A 12591-nucleotide genomic window follows, 5' to 3' on the forward strand; every position below is an offset into this window, starting at 1 on the left:
AAAAAAAAAAAACCACCTTTGGTTCTACATTATTCATGACTGTCTACATTCAAAGCCCTGCTGTGTTCAATACTCTGTAAAATACTTTGCCATTTAGTCTTGGTTTTGTTCTTGTTTTGTTTTGTTTTTTTTTGTTGTCCCCCCCTCCCCCATCACTATAGCTATCAGAACTAAAGAAGAGTCTGTCAACCGTGCAATCAGAAGTTCAGGAAGCTCTTCAGAGAGCCAGCACAGCTCTAAATAATGAACAACAAGCCAGACGTGACTGCCAGGAGCAAGTATGTTTGTAGTATTTGCCTATTTTAGCCAGAGGTAGTAAACTTAATGTTAGTTTTTCATTGTTTTTCAGTTGAAATCAAAATGTTTTTTAAAGGTAGTGCTGCTAATCAGAGATTTGTGGAGGCAAGAAAAGTGCTGTAAGAGCACTTTCTCTATTTTGTGAACAGCTGCTTATTTAGTGCTTCATTTTTCTACCTGATCAAACATTGTGGTAATACCAACTAAACTGACTTTGAATACAAAGTTGTGCTGCAAGCACAGTTTTTGTCATGTTTAAGAAAACAACAGAAGACGCAATGGATTACTGTTTCTAAGGTCTGTTTCATTACATAATTACATTCCCCAATCAATTTCTTTTAACTTTTTAATGAATTGCTACCTCACTCTCCTGACAGGAGAGCAAAAAAGAAAACTGAACTCTCGCAACAAGACAATGGGGAAAATACCTTTCTAACCCGAAACATAATTGTCATCTTTTAAAACTGTCGGGCAATATGATACTTAGCAGCACCTGATAAGATTGTCTTGTTACCAGCTGTTATTTAAAGGGAATCTACTTTTCTGCAGGTGATAATTCCAGCAACACTGATTGGTGTAAAGGATGTAGAAAAACTTTTGGCAGTTGTTTAATCCAACTCAAAATTTAGTAGACAGGCGTTTCCATTGTTTTCAGCTGATACTGTGACCATAGTCTGTCTTTAGCTTTTTAAGCTCATGCAGTAAATATCTTCGCCCATTCTCATGTAGAAGTAACCGGTGGATGTTCTTAGACTAATACCTGCCTATATTCTGTGCAGGATCTACAGCAAGAGGTTTGATTGCAGAGCGACTATAGAGAGTGCGCCCTCCTTCTACCTACTCAAAGAAAATTATTTCAAATTCTAATTTTTTTTTTTAAATAGTAATTTCTTTAAGGGGATCATACTAAGCTTATCCTTTTTGTTTTGTTTTGTTCTTGAGAATGATAAAGGTTTTGGCCAGTGATTTTCTTTTTGATTAGTGGTTACTGATTTTTGTCTAGAATTTTGAGAATCTCTTTGTACATACCAAAGATATAACGTTAAAGGTAACAATCTTTTTTTTTTTTTTTTTTTCTTCTGCAGGCAAAGATGGCTTCTGAAGCTCAAAATAAATATGAACGGGAATTAATGCTTCATGCTGCTGATGTTGAAGCATTACAGGCTATTAAAGACCAAGTTACCAAGCATGCAGCAGTAAGGCAGCAGCTAGAGGAAGCTGCTCAGAAAGCTGAGTCTGAATTGTTAGAGTGCAAAGCCTCCTGGGAAGAGAGAGAGAGAATGATCAAGGTATGATTGTTTTTATGGTTTCAGTGGTTTTCTTCCGTTAACAGAAATTCAGCCACAGAATTCACAGCCATTGAACAATTTTGTTGTAGGATGAAGCTTCAAAACTTGCATCCCGCTGTGAAGATTTGGAAAAACAAAATCGATTATTACATGAACAGCTGGAAAGTCTGAGTGATAAGATGGTGACCTCTATGAAAGAAGCCATGCCAACTGCAGTGAATGTTTCTCTCAATGAGGAAGGCAAATCCCAGGAACAAATCTTAGAAATTCTTAGGTAAATTTAGCTCTGGGCTCCTTCTCTCGGTGGTTACAAATTAGTTGCCAAATTAAATAGTTCTGTATTACTTTATATTTGAAGGATAATGTATAAAATTTAAGCACTCTTTTGCTAAGTAGGAGGTGGTGGTTCTACATTAATACCTAATAGAGGAGATTTCTTTCTACTCTCAGGAAAAAATGTGAGCCAATTATGACAGGAAGCTAAATCAGATTTTAGCAAATGTGATTGGCAAGAAAGTTTCATAGAGGTGATTTTTTTCTCATTGTGGTTTTTAGGGGGTTTATGTAGATTTTCAAAAATTTTTATCTAGGATTTTCTTTCTGATCTTTCTGAACCAATTTCTATATTCAGTAGACCTTCAGATATAAGATGCTTCAACTTAAAATGCTGCATCTTGCATTTTCATTGACATGATGCTTTGTTCATTTTCTTGTTGCAGATTTATACGTCGAGAAAAGGAGATTGCAGAAACTAGATTTGAGGTGGCCCAGGTGGAGAGTTTGCGTTACCGGCAGAGAGTGGAGCACCTGGAAAGGGAACTCCAGGAACTGCAGGACAGTCTCAATGCTGAGAGAGAGAAGGTGCAGGTATGGTTGGATATTATTGGTTATGATTTCAGTAAGTAGAGAGGGCTGTTCTCTATGTTCTACTCTGTCTTCAGTGCCTGTGCCCAAAAAAGAAGAGTTTTGGAAGAATCGGGAGCTTTTAAACTGAGGTTGCTATATAGCCAAATGGAGGGTCTTGTTCTGAGTTCTGTGAAGCAGTGTGGCAATTCCAAAATCACATAAATAGGGAAAATAAAGATAATTTCTCTCATTTTTTCCCATCTCCTATTTCTTAAGCTGTATTTACTTGTTTTGAATGTACATGTGACATAATGAATGCCCATGATAGCTTTCCAAGATGGTGTTATGCCAGATCCAGGTAAGTATATATGCATGTGCAAGCAAAACAAATGACTGAGTTAAATCTTTTCAAAAGGTAACAGCAAAAACTATTGCACAGCATGAAGAACTAATGAAAAAAACTGAGACCATGAACGTACTGATAGAAACCAACAAGATGCTAAGAGAAGAGAAGGAGAGGCTAGAACAAGAGCTACAGCAAATTCAAGCAAAGGTTAGTGCCAAGGTTCATGTAAATTTTTCAGGTATTCAAGTTGATGAATTAATGTCTGGATATACCATTGCTAACTACAATAAATACATGATTTAGATTGTGATTATTCCTTTATGTCATTTACAAATGACGAAACTTTCCATTTAGAATTTTAGAAGACATTGGTCTGTCTAGAATATTGGAAAAGTTAAAAGTTCAGTTTCATTTAAATGAAACTGTAAATCGGCATTTATCCTTTGCTAGAGATATACCAGTAACAAGGATATTATCAGCAGATAAATGAAAAATGGCACAGGAATACATATAAAGCAGTCCACAGCTTTATTAAGAGTTTAGAAGGGAGATATATGCCTCTTCCCATTTCTACACGCCAGTTATTTTAATGGAATCCAGTGCAGTGTGGCTTGGCTTCTAACATGTCAATAATCCTTTTTCTGTACCAAAGTACAGAGTGAGAGTCTAAGATTGTGAAATTGTACCTATTTTTTTTTTCTCTGTAGGATCATCTCCTGCTCTTGCTCCTTGTCCTTCTCGCTGCCCCCAGATGGCCACTGAAAGGCAGAGAGTTGGAAAAGAAGCTATATAATGACTTTTTGAGGGTGTTGTTTTGCTTTCTCTGTCCCTCTTAACCATCATTGTTCAAGGCCTACCATATTCCATTTCCTTCAGTCTTGTAAGGTCCAGAGAGTTTAATCCCCAATTGTGTTTTTTCAGGTACGCAAGCTTGAGGCAGACATTCTACCTCTACAAGAGTCTAATGCTGAACTGAGTGAGAAAAGTGGAATGTTGCAGGCAGAGAAAAAGCTGTTGGAAGAAGATGTTAAACGCTGGAAAGCCCGGACCCAGGTGAGGAATGCATGTTTTCAAAGAAGGTGTTGTGGGGAAAAAAAAAAAGAACTAAAAAAAAAAAAAAAGTTCTACAATTTCTTAAAAACAACAACAAACTAAGAAATTTATTTTAATTATAAAGCATTGTTTATGCAGCTTCAAAAGAGGCTGTTCTAATTCATAGGCATTCCAAATCAAAATGTGAAAGCAGTAGCTCTAATTCAAAGAGATTTTCTGGATATAACTGTATAATCATCTTAGAAAATGCAACTATTTTCTCAACCTTTCAGCATTTATTGAGTCAACAGAAGGACACTGATCTCGAAGAGTATCGGAAGCTGCTTTCAGAGAAGGAGGCAAACACCAAGCGTATACAACAAATGAGTGAAGAAACAGGCAGGCTTAAAGCAGAAATAGCCAGGTGTGGTATAAGTCAATTAGTAAAAAGTTTTGAGCAAAACAAAATATTTTAAATAAAGCTGTATCTGGAAGTGTAACTTCTTAACTGTCTCCATGTAACTATGAAACCTTTGGTATTCTTACTGTAGGTTGATAATATGCAGATAAAATGAAGTGAGAATTGTTTTGGAAGCTGTCTTTTAGCTGAACTTACTCTAAACTAACGTATTGTAGAATAATTTGTATTCTACAAATACTCATTTGTATTGCAAAATCCTAGAAAACATAATTTATTACAGATAATGCCTGTGATATTACATAAAAATCAATACATTTCAGTATTGCTCGATTTCAAATATCTTATTTGCTTCTTCCTCCAATCTCTTGTTACGTAGAACTAATGCATCCTTGACAACAAGCCAGAATCTTGTTCAGAGCCTGAAGGATGAAGTAACTAAAATAAGAACGGAAAAGGACACTTTGCAGAAAGAACTAGATGCTAAAGTGGCCGACATACAAGAAAAAGTGAAAACTATAACACAGGTCAAGAAAATTGGGCGCAGGTACAAGACTCAGTATGAGGAGCTGAAAGCACAGCATGATAAGGTAAATATGCTTTTTCTTTTGTTTGCAAAGAAATTCTATAAAAAACCTGTATGTTTTCATCTAGAGTCATGCATAATCTAGCTGATGATCTTCATGTTCCCTTAATATAATACTGTATGAGTACTTACCTGTGGAGAAAAAAGCAGAAAATTACATCATTTATTCTGCTGTTAGCTCAAACTGCCACAAAGCATGAGCTGCATATCACTTAATACTTTGAGTATTCTTAGCAGAACTTTAGCATTCGTTAGAATTCCTGAGTTTTGCCTACAACTTTTTAAATGATCGGTTTGCATGCAGAAGCAACTTGTAAAAGTAATGACATTCTAATCAGATAGTACCCTTTAGCCTGATACCACTTGACATATTTCAGATGGTTGCCAAAGCATCAACTCAGTCTTTTATAGAACAACAAGAAGAACAAGTTTCTGTCCAGGAAGTACAAGAGCTGAAAGACACTCTCAGTCAAGCTGAAGTGAAGACAAAGTCTTTGGAGACTCAGGTTGAAAGTTTACAAAAGGTAAGAACAGAGTGAACAAGGTAAGAACAGTGAACAATTTCAGAGTATTGTACTCTACTGCAATCTTAAATACATAACTGTGAGGAATGTGGGGGAGTTTTTCTGTGTGTATGTGCACGTGTGCACATGTATGCACAGAAATACATGTGCGTACACGTGCCTATTTGTGCCTCTACCTTGTTGGGAAAGAGGGACCTTAAACCTGGTTTAAATCCTGTGTGTAGTGTATCTCATGCTGTTTCTTGGAATAAATAAGCGGGAAAAAGAATGCTGTTCTCTCAACTATTGCGTTCAGAAAGGACTGGACTTCTCTATCATTGATTAGAAGCTTTTTAACCTTAATACAGTGGCCAGCTAATACTAGGACGTTGGAGCTTGTTAGGCTATATATTTGCCAAAGTAGCTGGTTATGGCCAATAGCTGCAATCTCTTTGTCTCTATAGACTGTAGCAGAAAAAGAAACTGAAGTTAGAAATCTTCAGGAGCAGATAACGCAGCTACAATCAGAACTTGCTCGTTTTCATCAAGATCTGCAAGAGAAGACTACACAGGAAGAACAGCTCAGGCAACAGATCACTGAGAAGGAGGAGAAAACTAGGAAGACTTTGCTTGCGGCCAAGCAGAAAATTGCACAGTTAGCTGGTATTACAATATTTTTTCTGTCCTTAAGGTGTCATCTTCTGTTTGGGTTTTTGATTATTCCTATGGAAAAGCATTTAGACAGGATGCTTAGGAAAATATGGCCTACTTCCTATTTTACTTAAAAGTTTTTTCTAGATTAGATGTTACAGGAATTGTTCTAAAACTTAATTCCTTCAGGAGATGATAAAAGTATATAACTAGCTGTACACTGGAGGTAAAAAAAGTTTTGTTTAGTTTTGGCCAGACAATGTGATAACTCCCGGGTTTTTTTATCTGTTTGTTGATTAGAGCAGATTGACCCTACTAACGACTCAGGTAATTCTCCCCTTCCCTCTTGTCTTCCCTAAGCATACAGGTGCAAAACATACTGCCTCCTCTATTTTTAATTGATGTTGAGAGAAATGATGGTGTAAGAGCTTGCTGAAAACATCTTGTTCTTTTGTGACTACTTCTTTATTTAATTTTTTATTTTTATATATTTATTATATATTTTTATACTCTTATTTTTATTTAATTGCAATTAAATAGAAAAATGGCATGTGAAAGTTAAAATTACCTCTAAGAGCTCCTTTGAGAGCTTAACTTTTTTAAGATTTCAAAATATTTCAGTAACCTATTAAAACAGACAGGTATTCCACATGCAGAGACTTAGTAGGCAGCTTTACAGTAGCAAGACTGAATTCTTTCCTATTCAATTAGGTACAAAAGAACAGCTAACAAAAGAAAATGAAGAGTGGAAGCAAAAGAGCAGTTCACTAGAAGAGCAGAAGACTGAATTGGAGGTGCGGATGAGTGCACTCAAATCTCAGTATGAAGGTCGAATCTGCCGTCTGGAAAGAGAGCTGAGAGAGCAGCAAGAACGACACCATGAACAGCGAGATGAGCCACCAGAGTCTACAAATAAGGTACAAAATCCTTTTGGCTAGTTGTGTGAGAGGAAATAAACGGCTTGCATGTCTCATGACTGAACGAGAGCAACAGCTGTGAGTACGAGCACCATTGTCCAACTTGGTTCAGTTTTGTGTATACACTAGTTAATACTCAGGACTATTTTACGTGAAAGTGTTTTTTCTAAACATCCTAAATAGGATGGAAATTCTTGTCATAGGAATCCTACACTTGGGATAAAAAAAAAAAAAAAAAAAAAAGAAAATTAAAACATATCAATGAGCCCAACAAAATGCGCTATTCGAGTTCCACTGTCCCCTGGTTTTGGAAATGTAAAAGTTGGCTTTAGTAAGGATTCAGAACTTAATTTAAAACTTATTTCCTGCCATAGTCAGAATTCCCAGTGCTAACGAGCATACAGTTATATCATTCACTGTGAATCGGCCAATGAACTGTTTGCACTGTGCTCTCTATTATTCTGTTGTTATCCATGCATTCAGTGTAATGGGTTCTAGCTGCTATTGTCTCAATAGCTTCAGAAAATACCTGAGAAATTACTGAATTGGTTTGCATACTTGGTATGACTGGTATGATTTTTTTTTTTTTTTTTTTTTTCCCGGAGAATCTGCAACAATCATAGAGTCTGACCAGGTATGCTAACAAGTCTGTTAAAGAAACGATTGTTAGTAAAGATCTGACTGCTGAAGCGTTTTACCAAATTGCTCGCTCTGTTTTGTTATGTACATGGCACGATACTTCTGTTTCTTAATAGGTCCCAGAACAGCAGAGGCAAATCTCACTCAAGTCTACTCCAGCTTCAGGTGAAAGAGGAATGTGAGTTGAAGGGTTTGGGGGTTTTGCAGAGTTTCTGTGATTGGCGTTCCATGGTTTTGTCTTTATCTAGTTGCTCTTTTTAGTAAACCACTGGCTTTTCACAATTTTTCTTAAGCAACTTTGAAGATACTGATTGACATAATATGTTCCTCCTGTTTTCTCAGCTACATTTAATCAACAAAGCTTTTAAGCTGTTAAACTGTCATATTAACCATGAGGAACGTGGTATCTGGGAAACAAAAGATTTTTTTAAAATGTTTTCAGACTTCAAGATTCTTGAAGTTGTACAGTTTTGATTGTTACCTTTAACCTTTTTGGTTTTGGGGGGATCTTCCTTGTGCAAGAATCTCAAACATGAGAAAGAGACTAAATAGATGGTAACTCTTAACAACAGATAAAATAGTCAAGTGACTAAGCTCTAAAATGGGATTAGATAACAAACTCCCTTTCAGTTTTTAGGACAGCATCCTTGTGAAAGCAAGGCTTTCAAAAATGCCTCTTAAAATTTGGCTGATCCTTGTCTCAACCAAGAGATGATGTTGCTCTGTATTGAGTGAATCTGTTAGTTTTAATGGAAGGTGTATTACTCACTGAAATAAAGACCCAGCACAGCTAGCAGTACGAGCTACGCACTACTGCTTTTGATCTGCTTACGGATTTCTAGTTGATTACCTTTGAAGAAACCTGTCAGATCTCTAAGCTGGACATAATGCTACTCATGGCATAGCGTGTCTGTCTTTTTTCTTTTTTAACTATAAACAAATTTTGGAAGACAATTCATTATGCCCTTGTCAGGCTTTTAAATTTTAAACCTTTAAAAATCAGTATTCCTGGCTATGATAATATATTTACATTTGGTATTTTTAAAATCTGTTTTCTGCACTATCATGATGAAACCAATATCCTGTTTTTCAGTGCTAGCACTTCAGATCCACCAACAGCAAATATTAAACCAACTCCTGTTGTGTCAACTCCAAGTAAAGTGACTGCTGCTGCAATAGCTGGGAATAAGTCTACTCCAAGAGCCAGTATCCGTCCAATGGTTACTCCTGCTACAGTCACTAATCCTACCACTACTCCAACAGCCACAGTTATGCCTACAACACAGGTGGAAACTCAGGAAGGTAAGCATTTTAGTATAGTATAAGGATCTACAGTAATCATAAATGCTACCTTTGCCTTGAAATCTTGGTAATTATTAGTTTGAAAGTACCTCAAATAGTTTTATTGTCCCTGCATCTCTTTCAATATTGTACTTTTATGACCACTTCTGTTGCAACAAAGTTCATGATTCCCCAACTGAAGATGGGTATAAGCAATGTTAACTCAATCTGCAAAACACTGAATCTGCTTATTTAGGGCATTCTGAAATGGAGAGTGTGAACTGTGCTAGATAATATGAAGACAGTTGAATGTGCTACTGTTTGCCTTTCAGCTATGCAATCAGAAGGACCTGTGGAGCATGTTCCAGTCTTTGGAAGCACTAGTGGGTCTGTGCGTTCCACCAGTCCTAATGTTCAGACATCTCTCTCTCAGCCCATCTTGACTGTTCAGCAGCAGACGCAAGCGACTGCTTTTGTGCAGCCCACTCAGCAAAGTCATCCTCAGATTGAGCCTGCTAATCAGGAGCCATCCCCTACCATTGTAGAAGTTGTACAGAGCTCTCAAATAGAGAGGCCCTCCACTTCTACAGCAGTGTTCGGCACAGGTTGGTTTTATTTTATAGGCCTACCTTTTTGAATAGTTCCTTTTAAGTAGCTCCATTTAGACCCTTGTCAAACCAGGCCTAACCAGCAATAGAATTTGCACTTCCCCCCCGCCCAAGGGAAAACATTTGTTGCACATTTTACAAACTTCTGAGTTTAGGTTCCTTTCTTGAACCTTCAGAAATGGTACCCCTGAAATGCTGTTGTCACTGCATTCCTTAAAGTAAAAAATAAAAACTCACATGTTTGTTTATCTATTCAGAGCAGCACTGGGGTTTAATATGTTAAACCTTGATGCCTCTGTTTCCATGGTACTGTTGGAGCAAGGTTAATTTTAGGAGTCATGAGTAAGCTACTTAAGCTGGAATATAAAATACAGAGAACTCTAAAGCTACTCAGTGTGATACTGTTGCACATCTGTTTGCCCTACATCGTGTAGATTTTGGTGTAGAATGTTTATTCCCCAAAATACGTTTTTGAAAATGCTTTTTTTGTTTCCCAGCTGATACTCTGTTAAAATTTTAGGTGTACTTGTCAGAAGCAAAGATGTTGGAAAAAAAATTTTAGTTGTACCCTGAAGCTTACATTTGGGGTCAATTAGGTTGTGAATATAGGTCCAAGAGCATAAGACTTGTAACAAAGGAAGGGGCTGATGTTTTCATGTGCTAGGAAACGGCACAAGGTGATTCTGTCTGATTCTATTTGTTATCATTCAATGCAGAAAAAGAGGCGATCTTCCAGAGTTAAAATACCAAACCTTTTGATTTTCTGTTTTGTATATTTGTTGTTCTGAAAATAACTTAGAGGCTCTTTTAAGTTTCAGCTACCCCAAGTTCTTCACTGTCTAAACGTCCACGAGAGGAAGAGGAGGATAACACTGTGGAAAACTCGGACCAAATTTCAGAGGAAACAGTGGATGTACCTCTTCCAAAAAAACTGAGAAGCATACAAAGAGTTGGACCTGAGGTTTGCAAGAACATAAAATGCTACTGCTTAATCTGTCCCTTTGGAAGATTTTGATGGGAAGAGCAAGTATATTACTTCAGAGCAAGTCAGTTAATTCTTAACATGACTTCTTAATCTGTTGGGGAGGAAGCAATTATGTTTGGGTATTGTAAAAGGCAGAGGTTATACCAGTTGCAATGAATGATGCAAATCTTAGTGAACTGTAGGATGGAAGAGAGAGGGGTGTATCCTAGCGTTGAGGAGGAAGAAGTTAAAACACTTTTCAGTGTGGTCTGGAAGGTCATTATCCACAGTTACTCTGGAGTAAAATAGCGTACTTGAGGAGATGCCAGGGAAGCTGAGTTCCATGGAAAAGCTTACAGGAGATGCATGTGAAATATTGGTGTGAGAGAATTGGGATGTCCTGCAAAAAAGGAATGAACTTGAGACAGAACCTCACAGCAAGCAACTCATGAATAATGTTAAGGAAGTCAACGATGTTTTAACTCTGTAGAGAGGGATGTTGCATAACAGAAAAGGGCAAGATTGTGTAAGAACGTTATCACTTAATTTGCTCAGAGGATGGAGGTGGAATGGGAAACCTTGAGGGTTCTTTTTTGGTCCTGAAAAGATTTAGAGACACTGAGGTCCAGTGGACTGGAATGGGGAAACTGTATTTCTCCAGGGCAGGGAAATGGGGTGCTAGATAAAAGCAGAGCTAAGGAATAATAGTAAAAGGGGAACAAAATGTTGCCCATGACCTTTGTGGGAAAAGATTTTTTTTTTAGAAAAAGTTAAAAAAAATCTCGAACATTTTAAAGAACCAAACTTTAGGGCTAATGATGTTTTTAAACGAGGAAAATATATGTTCTTTCAGGAGGAAGTGACAGCAGAAGAGAGCACTGATGGTGAGGTAGAAGCTCAAACATACAATCAAGACTCGCAAGACTCAATTGGAGAAGTAAGCATATTTGAAAAGAAGAAAATCTTCATTTCAGCAGAAATAGCTATCCTTCCCCCCCCCCCCCCACCTCTCAATATTTTTAGAAGCAAAACCTCAAATCAGATCCTGCAGGTTTCCAGTGGAAACCACTTATAACCTTTTAAAGTTTAGACTTGCAATGTTCAAGGATAGATACTCAATTTTTATTGTACTCTACACATACCTATATAAGTAACATTCAGAATGTTAATGAAGCTTTGCAATTTTGAATTGTAATTCGATGTGTTGTTTTAGAAGTCCTAGTATCCTTAACCCCAGTTTTATACAGTGAAACAGATATAGAGGTTAAATGAGTCACAGTCTTAAAATGAAATTGGAGTTTTCAGTTCTGCGCTTACTCCTTTGGGCTACATCTCTTTGCTTTCTGGCTTTTCTTTTACAGAAAGACTTGACAAATCCTTGAGCAAGCTTAGTGTTAGATGGGTCATGATGTGATAAACAAAGGAAAAAAAGTTGGTTTTGTTCTAGTTCTGTAAAATGTCCATTGTAGCTGTGTTAGGAAAGACAAATATAAGTGAAAACCATGAATTTAATCTCCTTTTACCTCAGAAACAGGCAAAAGTGTTATGGTAATTCCCTAACTTGGCAAAACCTTACGTTGAGGTGTGGAACCTATTTTCTTTAAGCAGTGGTGGGTACTGAGTCTTTAGTCAGGCATTTTTCCCCTCCTATCCTTCATATGTTTCAAAGGTATGACAAACATTTCTCTTCCCATTAAATCCCAGCTGTGTGCTTTCTATTCCACAGATATCTTTAAATGTTCTTTAATTAACAGTTCTAGTACTCCATGTGATTATTTGAATTCTGCTGCTAGACAGTCATTTGCAACATTAAAGTGACATGTTGTTCAGAAAATAACAGAACCTAGTTATCATACCTAAACCAAAAGTCTTGAATGCTAAAAAATGTATGTGGTAGAGTCCTGAATTTTTTTTTTTTTTTTTTTTGAAGAGGTTGTGGGGGACTCTCCCTGATGCATTTTTTTTTTTTTCTCAACATGTCTAGTCATACTTGTCAGATTTCATTCAAGTGTTTTGAATATACATACGTGCTTTGAATATGCATGCATGCTGAATGGGAAGAGAACTATTTGCTAGCTCTGTGTCTGACTATCATGTGAATTGCAGTACTGTTCCTCCAGACCAAAAGAACTCTAAAACAGCAGCTCAGAGTTCATGCTTAGAAGAGAGATGGTTGTTCCTTGATCCTGGGGAGACTTTTAGTTGTCAGTAGTT

The 12591-nt window shown here is 37.0% G+C and overlaps 1 protein-coding gene across 3 annotated transcripts in view; it reads left to right on the forward strand.

Annotated features, from left to right (window-relative positions):
* The window catches only part of TPR (translocated promoter region, nuclear basket protein), a 49032-nt gene that overhangs the window by 20672 nt on the left and 15769 nt on the right, over positions 1–12591 (forward strand). For all 3 annotated transcript variants that reach the window (XM_076339554.1, XM_076339556.1, XM_076339555.1), the window contains exons 24-39: positions 162–278; positions 1383–1586; positions 1676–1860; positions 2306–2453; positions 2848–2985; positions 3700–3831; positions 4104–4234; positions 4608–4818; positions 5192–5338; positions 5782–5980; positions 6680–6885; positions 7641–7702; positions 8618–8826; positions 9138–9410; positions 10226–10374; positions 11231–11314. In XM_076339554.1, coding sequence (XP_076195669.1) covers positions 162–278; positions 1383–1586; positions 1676–1860; positions 2306–2453; positions 2848–2985; positions 3700–3831; positions 4104–4234; positions 4608–4818; positions 5192–5338; positions 5782–5980; positions 6680–6885; positions 7641–7702; positions 8618–8826; positions 9138–9410; positions 10226–10374; positions 11231–11314 — 2595 coding nt within the window. The remainder of the gene's footprint in view (positions 1–161; positions 279–1382; positions 1587–1675; positions 1861–2305; positions 2454–2847; positions 2986–3699; positions 3832–4103; positions 4235–4607; positions 4819–5191; positions 5339–5781; positions 5981–6679; positions 6886–7640; positions 7703–8617; positions 8827–9137; positions 9411–10225; positions 10375–11230; positions 11315–12591) is intronic.

This window comes from Aptenodytes patagonicus, chromosome 5 (genome assembly GCF_965638725.1).
Source record: "Aptenodytes patagonicus chromosome 5, bAptPat1.pri.cur, whole genome shotgun sequence".
Taxonomy (NCBI): Eukaryota; Metazoa; Chordata; class Aves; order Sphenisciformes; family Spheniscidae; genus Aptenodytes; species Aptenodytes patagonicus.